Raw genomic sequence first — 9,092 nt, forward strand, 5'->3', positions numbered from 1 at the left:
ATGAAGTCCATCCCACAGCAATTGCATACAAGAACAATTTTTCTTTAACCAGTCGGCATGCTCTTGCATTTGAACTGCTCATTGACCCCGTCGGTGATGCTTAAAAAGCCCAGTTCTTCCAGTGCAAACTTTTTTCCAGGAGAGTGGCTGCCGAGATTGAACAGGCAATCTCAAAGCGGGCACTGGGACAAGAAGAGCAGAACTCTTCAGGGCTGTATGCGAATCTCGCACGGGGCTTTACTTGCTCCAAATGACCAACGAGGCTGGTGCTCATAGCAGACGGAGCTACGACAAGGAAAACAGGGTCAGCGCAGATGAAGCATCTATCTCCCTCCCTGTTATGAACCCGGAGAGTAAAAGGAGTGCGGATGTCCCATTTCGTCCACAGAGTAACCAACGGATAACAGAATAGAAACAATCGTCTGAGACAGCACAAATGCAAAGACCGGTCCCTGTGTCAGCCACACACAGCATGCCTACGTAGAGAGGCTGGTTTCACAGACAGGATAGGTGGTAGCGCGCTACCAAAATGCTTTGATGATCCTAAATTTTATTTCTGGTGCTGAGATAGGATGAAAGGAACTGTGTTCACAACTTATTCAAGACTCCAGGGAACAAACAGTCCACTTTGTTCCGGGCTCGCCCGCCGTCCAGGAGTTAGTCATCCAGGGCACAGGGGCCGCTCAGGAGGTACCCGTTGGTTCCGCTGGTGCCATTGGTGGCTGTTGAAGTGTGGGAGCTCTTTCCTGAAGGTTCCTCCTCCTCCTCCTCTGAGCTAGACTCAATGTCACTGCGGTCATCCCTGGACACCTGTGGAATGCACCGAAGGTGAGTGTGGCCAGCCCTGTACGAGTCCTCTGAGTACGGCATGCTCGGAAGCACATGCAGTGAAGGGCACATGAGGGTAGACAGATCTACATGTGAAGGCATGACAGAAGAGGCTCAGAAGGTCACCAGGTAAAGGAATCTCCTTTCAGGAGGGAGTAAGCAGTCGCTCATCCCGGACTACAGGGGGATTTAGGGATCCCGGGGTTGGGCCTGTTGACGTCTTTATGGCAGCTTTCCGTATGAAGAATGGACTAGATCTGAACAGTGGCACAATGCCCTACAGGAACGCCAACCTAAGACTTTTATACACTTGCACCTTATACGACTGCACGGGAACAATGTACTCTCAGGTGATCATAGTTTCCCTGAAAAGCACGTAACATCGGCGCTCAATGAGCCACATGAATAGAAAGATTGCCATCTTGGAGTATCTCTGTAAAAAGCCATTCCTATTGGGCTTTCCAACCTCTTGTTCTGTGGTTTGTTTCCTTGTGCTATCTGCTAAAATTAAGCAGAATTTTAGGTTTATATGCCACATAACTAATGGCTGCAGGGGATAGTTTTAACCTGCTGGGTGAGGTTAAGCTTACAATATTTCCCGGAAAAAATCTACTGAAGGGAACATCGTGAATTGGCTCCCACCTATTCAAGGGTTCTCTAATCCTGCACCCAGTTTCATTAAAGTGATGTGAAAAACAAGAGAAGGCAACAAATTACAGGGGCATCTGTTACCCTAAGGATGGAAATCATCTCAATGTCTAGCAAGAAAGTCATTGAGGGAGAAATGACGGGAATATTTTACTGCTTTTGAGATGCTAAATAGTGTGAACCTCCTACTCGTCAGTCTGATTATAGCAGGCATTTTAACCCAGATCTTAAGACCTTTCGCTCATTTACTAAGGGGGGATGGTCCGAGGGGCCAGGTGGCCTGGCTTCTTATCAGTCTTCCTCGTCTACTTGCCTGGGAAGGCTGGCAAAGTGTTTGCCCAGAGACAGACGCTCTAACTCTCATCGGGGGCTTCTTATCACATCACAACCTTTCTGTGCCACCAGCGGTCCCCCATGGCCAATTTGAGACCCTGGAATCAACTCCCACCCATTGTAAAAGCCACAGTTACTGCAGGAGGATGCCACCTTTCTCAGGTGGGCTAAGAAAAGGGAAAGTAAAAACTGAGAACCATTGCTCTAATCCCACTGGAGATGAAGTTCATAATTTAGTAAGGAACTTCACGACAGGACTGCCTCACATGTTGCTAAAATCCTGCGGACCATTTCTAAGAAGGTTTGGCTCTGAAACACTCAAACATCTGAATTATAGGCCAGTTTCACTCTTGAAAAAGGAACCCTGGTGGCACGGCGAGTTAAGCGCCCGGCTGCTAACCAAAGGGCCTGCAGTTCTGACCAGATGGCCCATAGCAGGGGGACCAGGCAGTCTGCTTCCACAAAGATCAAATAGCCTTGACACCCTAGTGGGAGGGTCTAGTCTGTCCTATAGGGATGCTGTGAATCAGACTCAACTTGGCAGTGGTGGATTTGTTTGTCTGAATTAAAAAACCCTGGGCCACGAAGGCAGTACTGCAGTCAAGTTCCGCTCTGCTGAGAATCCATGAGTCGTGAATGAAGTGGCTCAGAGAAGAGCAAACTCTAGTTTGAGAGTCATCAACTTACATTTACACGCTTAGTAAGAGGATTTCTAATTTGACCATGAGGAAATGTGTACCTCCTGTGTAATTGTCACAGAGAGGGACCTGTTAGGAGACCTCATAAGAATCTACAGGAAAACTGGGTTTGTAACCCAAGATGCACCTTACTGCCCTGGGTTCACAGTAATGGCAGGATTAACACTGGAAGTAAAATCGAAGGACTAATGGGAAGGGAAGACAACATGTCTGATAGAAATAGCAATACATTAAGGACTCAACTAATTGACTCCACTGTGTCCCTGCGGTAGTGTCCAAATTAATTTACTGAAGACAAGGAAAAACAATTTCATGAGAACAGGGAAAAATAATTTAAATAGGAATGTGTGCTCCTTTTAAAGAGTAAAAGTCACGGGAAAATGAAGCTCAGATCTAAAACACTGCATTGATCCAGAACGTTTGAACGTGTGTGGGAGCAGACGCTGCACACTGGCCTCATGGTACAGGACAAGAGAACAGTGCCTATTCCACATCCCTGCACCAGGGACCTCGCTGTGACCTGGGCAGGGCGCCCAGACAGCTGCTGCTCAGGCCCCCATTCTACCTTCAGTCCTTTGTTGGACTGTGTCAGTCCTTTGCTCAACTCAGTTCTGTTTCTCCTTCTTGGATCTATTTTGGCTTCTGAACCCAAATGTCAAGCACCAAATAAGCGATACACACCCCCTTTCTCTGTTAGAGCATGTGAGATTTAACAGAATGCAAGTTCATGCAAAAGAGCAATAACAGCTTTTTCTAGAACCCTGTACACCTGGTGGGAGCCACATCTCAGTAAGAGCCTTCGGTGCGTGTCAACAGATGCACAGAAAACTATGCAGGAAAATAAAAGAGCTAGAATGTGTGCCCTCCATCCCCCCCAGCCCCCTCACACACACAACAGGCTACGTAGCACCTGAGACAGGACTAGAGTGGTGTGGGAGAAACTTACATGTAAAGGGTTCCACTTCCCAGCCTTCCAGGGCGGCATCAGGGGGAGAACAAACAATGAAAGTAAGAGAATCACATGTCACAGAGCATGACAGTTATATAGAGACTGAGCTCAGAACACAGCTTCACAAGGCCCCCCTCAACCACAGAGATTTAACAAGTCTTTTAGTGGAAAAGTCATGAACAGGTTTAGTCTCCGGTGTCAGAAAAAGGCTGGTTTTAATGGGCATGCTGTACCAGGTCACCTTTCTCAGAAAGGGGGAGAAGTTATTAAATTTCTGTCCAGAACAAGAATCATCAGAGAAGGTCTAAGAGAGATAGAGAAAAGGAGAGAGAAAGAGAAAAAAAATCATACAAATAACATACTCTCATTGAATCGAAAATGATACATGCAGCTTGCTGGAACTATCAGCACAACAATGCTAAAGATTTATTAAAAAGAGAGCTCAATAGAAAAAACGAGAACTGGTTCATGTGTTGGTTACAGTACGTTGTGGAGCAGAGGTTCCCGGATTGATTTGGTCTACTGCTGCCTCTTCAGAAAAAAATTTACTGAACAACCTTTGGCAACTAAAAACATTCAGAATAGAGTTGCCATGTGTTTTTGCAGGACTTCCCCCCTCCCCCCAATCACGTTAGTGTCCCTCAACCCTCAGGGAACAGTGCCACCCACTTTGGGAAACACTGGTTTAAAGCAATACCAGCAGTTTTTACGAAGCTTGAAATAATAAGTTATGTTCTTGTTGATACAGAACTGAGAAACAAATTTTTCTAGAAGGTATTGGAAACGGGCTGTTTTTGTCTTACCTTTCCTTTTGAGATAGCTTTGCAAGCTATTTTTATGATCAAGTAGGACCAGAAGCAGTTCATCCCCTGAACGAAGAACAGCAGAAGGTTAAAAACCCACCAGGAAGGGAAAGGTCCAACGATCTCCCAACTTTCAAACAGTGTGGAATTTAACAACCTGAGAGAGAGAAGAGAGTCATGACTGACAACCCATTTCACGTTCTTTGGAAGAACTCTGTTACTTACTGAGTTAGTAAATACCGCCTAGCTACTGCCTCCCTAACCAGCCTGGGCAGTACATGGCTAAGTATTTGGCTGCCAACTGGAAAGGTGGGAAGTTCAAACCCATCATTTGCTCCACAGAGGGAGGGTGTGCTAGTCTGTTTCCATAAAGATCGAAAGCCTTTGGAATTCTACAAGGCAGTTCTATTGTGTCCCACCGAGTCAAAGGAGGTGGAATCAGCTTGACAGCACTGGGTTACTCTCTCCCTCCATGATGGTCTGAAAGATGACCAGAAAAGGCAGTCTTCCCATCGGAGTGACATCCACGTGACTCTGGCTGAGGCGGGGGACTCACACTCTCCCTTCACCGCTGTCATCATGTCTTCCCCTCATGTTCCTGATTCTACCCGGAACCGTTCATGAAAAGGCCGGACTGTCTGGGAAGTTGCTTTTTGGGCTTTAAAGAAATGTGAGGATCACCACCGGATAACATTACATTGCAAAAAGAATAAAACAAATGAAATGGTTCATTTCAGGAGCATCGGCGAAGTAGTCACCATATACCCAGCACATGGCAAAACACAGTGGAGTCAGACTCCACCCAAGTCCTCCTCGCTCTCCTCAAGTGGAGCCACGTGTTGCCATTCACTGCCTCCTGCCCATGGTCACCGCACACGTGACAGAGCGGATCTGACTGTCAGCTTTAGGGGAGAGGATTGCAGAAGGTGCCCGGATCTGACTGTCAGCTTTAGGGGAGAGGATTGCAGAAGGTGCCCGGCCGTGTAAGCACTCCCTGGGGAAAGAGTCGACAATGGAAAGATACCCTCTGTAAGAGATGAGGTGGGCAAGGCTTAAAGGTGGAGAAGGGGGCGTGGAAAACTCTTAGGTATGAGACCCGGATAACTCATGCAAAGACAGAGGGCAGGAATGCAAATAGCCTTCACAGGAGAATGTGGTGATTTGAAAGAGCTGAAGACGAGTATTTTGTGAATTCACAAAAGGAAAACACTGACTGCCATCGTTATCGGAGTAAAGAAGGAGAAAACCCTAGACACGAGTGGGCTATTTCTTTTCACGCTCATTTCAGCGATTCCGATTGACAGGTTAGAAGGGCTAAAAGAGCTTCATTAACCTGACACACTCATTGTCTTAAAATCACAATACGCAATGAACATCCGTGTCAAAATCCTAATAGTAGAGAAATGAATGTGACAATTCCTTAAAAGAATAATACCTATAATAGTAATAATATAAGAATAATTCCTATACTAATATTCATTCCAGGGGAGCTGAGGTTAATATGAAGAAATCTACTAATATAATACTCATATATCACATCCATAGGACAAATTAGCATAAATCTAATTATTTCAATAGCATAAAAAGTCTTATTTAATAAATTTTTAACCCTCTCAAATAAGCAGATCACATCATATCTAAGAAAAATCACAATTATTTTCTTAAAAGTCAGGAATATCAAGGGACTCACGTAGAAAGATAATGTTTTGAAAATGATGATGGCAACATATGTACATGTTCGCTTGATGTAACTGATTTATGGATTGTTATAATATCTGTAAGAGCCCCCAATAAAATATTAAAGTAAAAAACAAAACAAAACAGAAAAACTTGCTTTCCAATTGGGAAAAAAAAATCAAGAGCATGCTATGGACAGCCAGTAACACTGTTGATATTTTAAATGTTCTAGGAATTCTGGTCATTGTTTATGGTAGAAAGAGATCTCATTTCAGCTGAACAGACATCTGTAAGTATTTCAAAATGGCAAACAATCAAAATGTCCAATAGTAGGAAATGACTAAAAATATATATTCTGATTCTATGAAGTCATTCAAAGTATTAAATATGTTTTATGAATTTCTAATAATAGAACAGTATATAGTATTATCTCTCTTTCATGAAACCAATATATACATATATATGCAAACATATACACCTGCATGCCTACATATCCACATTTAAAAAAAAATGACTCAAAAGGAATTAACTAAAATAGTTACAAATTTGGTTGTTGGACCTGGGAATTTGATCATTTTTTCCTTTTCTATTTTCCAAATCCATAGCAAGTCTTTAGAAAGCAATCCAAGGTGTTTATTAAAAGGAATCCATTGAGATCCCGCCCATGTATCTGAATTGTTTCCTTATCTAAGAGACTCGGATCTTTCTAAACACCAGTTTGCAGATCAAGGAACCTCAGGTCTAACCAAGGTTCTACTCAGATGGTGCTAAAGATGACACAACTCAAACCTTTGTCATTTCCAGCACCTCACCAAACACCTGGCAGTGGAGGGTTTGCTAGACACACTGGCTAATGGTGGACTTTTTTCCCTCCAGTCATCAAACAAGTAAGTATAAGAAAGCTCTGGAAAAATGATTCTTTTAGTTCAAGAGGCTCTGCATGTTGACATCAGAGAGAACCGTTTCACTGGGACAGAAAGTGCGGTCGTGCATAGACAGCGCAATGACAGCACCACGCTCTTCACCGGACCTTTGCCTGGGCTCCAGAGGGGCGGGCAGTCTTTTCCACCACTACTCAGCTAGGGCTGACGCCACTGCTCGCTTCATCTGAGCAGGGTGGCACAGCACAGCTGCTGGTGGCATGGGATTCACATTCATTTCCGAAACACTGTATCAGACTTCATAGACCTTGTCTTTGAGAAGCAGTGGCACCTCTGAGATGCTGCTAAAAAGTAATGGGATTTCTTTGAAATTGACTTGCCTTCCTGCAGAGACGCTTGGGAAAATGAATCAGTACACCGAATGGATACATCTCTCAGAGAGAGGCTTAGTAAGAAAAAAAAATTAGGACTGTAGACTGGGAAGAGAACTATCATTATGCCTTTGTTTGGCTACAATCTGTTTCTAGGGAAACGGTCCCTTCTGGACAAGCTTTTAACAAGATGATAAGATTGGATTTTACCGGATTTTATTCTTTCTGTGAGGATGGGTTATGGTGATGCGGGGGACTGTGCAGGGGAGGTGTGAAGGGGGAGGAAGAAGGGCAAGGATGTGCCCACTAAGAAAGAGTGTGAATGGTACCTAACTTTTGTCTTGGGGAGAAGACTTTGATTTCGCTGGAAGGGCACACCGGAGCCAGGGGAGCCAGCAGTCACAATCTTCAGTTGTTTGATGGGAACAGGCTGCCCATGACACAAAATGTGAAGGCACTTGGCAGGGGGTAGGTGGGAGGTAAGGGAAATTGAACTCTGATAAAATGGAAAGTTAGTGGCAGGATATTATAGACTGGCGACCTCAAGCCAATTGTACTCTTACAGATAATCCCATCATTAAAGAAAAACACAGGATTTTCATTTTCACATCTAAAGGCCACCACCCACCACTGCCATCAAGTCAATTTTGGACACACAGCAACCCCACAGGTGGTTTTAGAGACAGTGAAGACAGCCTCTCTTTCTCCTCAAGAGCAGCTGGTGTATTCGAACTACTAACCCTGAGGTTAACAGTTCAATGCTTACATGAGGGCGCCACCAGGGTGGCTAAAACGAAACACACTAAAAAGACCAAGGGTTGACCATAGGTTGGGTAACTGGAACTCACATAGACTGTTGGCAGGAGTCAATATTGGTACAACCACTCCGGAAAACTACGTAGCAGTAACTCTGGAAGCTATCACCCAAAGCTGCCCAGTTTCTTCGGACAATGGGCTCCGACACAGGAATGATTGGCAGGATGTCGCAGGACCTGGCATCCTGAAGTGCCAATGGACACAGGTTTGCGGTGAGTTGGAACTGAACTGATGGCACCAAACGACAGATCCTGTGTCAGACAAAGAGTCTGCCCCTGAGGATCGATCCAAGGGAAAAGCGTGCTCATGTCCACCAAAATGATGTGCACAGCGGTCTCAACCGAATTGTCCTTTAACAGCAGAAGGGATACGTGATGGTAGAGCCACACCATGAAATACAGCTCAGCATCAACGCAGATGAATCTCAAAGATGGCATATGAAGCAAAACAAAGCAAAACCAAAATAGCCACACACCTCAAAAAAGGAGACAAGAAATCGCTCCATTCATGAACCAATCTGCGGAGAAAGAGTTCAGACTGATGGTTCCTTTAGAGGGAGGACAGGCTGGGAGGGGGAAGGAAAGGAGATGGATGCAGGAAATGTTCTCTCTCTTGATCTGCTGGTGAATTCGGTCTCAACTAAAGAAAGTGGGGGAGGAAACAAACCTACCATGGGTCAAATAAAGGAGCACATGGGGAGTGCAAATGGTCAATGCAGTTGACTGCTAATTACAGGGTGAGGGGTTCAAATCCACCCAGAGGCTCTTTGAGAGAAGACCTGGGATCTATTTCCTAAATACCAGTCATTGAAAATCCAGTTTTCACAGTTCTACTCTGACGCACATAAGGTTATCATTTTAACAACCAGTTCCCAAAACATGTGTACAATGCCAATGTATGCTTCTGCCATAAAGAGTTACTATAATATTGATATGTTCCCCACCCCTTTCATAATAATTTGTATTCAAACAATTTTTTTGTTTCTTCTAAATAATAGTTAAGTTACAGCATCCAACAATCCCTACCCCAGACTACCAACCCCCAAACCAAACTCACTGCCATCGAGTCAATGCCGACTCATAGTGACT

At 44.5% G+C, this 9,092-nt stretch overlaps 1 protein-coding gene across 1 annotated transcript in view; it reads right to left on the bottom strand.

Annotated features, from left to right (window-relative positions):
• Positions 1 to 533: 533 nt before the first annotated feature.
• Positions 534 to 9,092, bottom strand: part of CERS6 (ceramide synthase 6) — a 198,960-nt gene continuing 190,401 nt past the window's right edge. The window contains exons 7-9 of the mRNA XM_045297988.1: positions 4,260 to 4,416; positions 3,454 to 3,477; positions 534 to 810 (exon numbers count right to left, since the gene is read on the bottom strand). Coding sequence (XP_045153923.1) covers positions 658 to 810; positions 3,454 to 3,477; positions 4,260 to 4,416 — 334 coding nt within the window. The 3' untranslated portion in view covers positions 534 to 657. The remainder of the gene's footprint in view (positions 811 to 3,453; positions 3,478 to 4,259; positions 4,417 to 9,092) is intronic.

Source organism: Echinops telfairi, unplaced genomic scaffold, assembly GCF_000313985.2.
Source record: "Echinops telfairi isolate 266 unplaced genomic scaffold, ASM31398v2 ScPeMD7_4;HRSCAF=17, whole genome shotgun sequence".
Classification (NCBI taxonomy): Eukaryota; Metazoa; Chordata; class Mammalia; order Afrosoricida; family Tenrecidae; genus Echinops; species Echinops telfairi.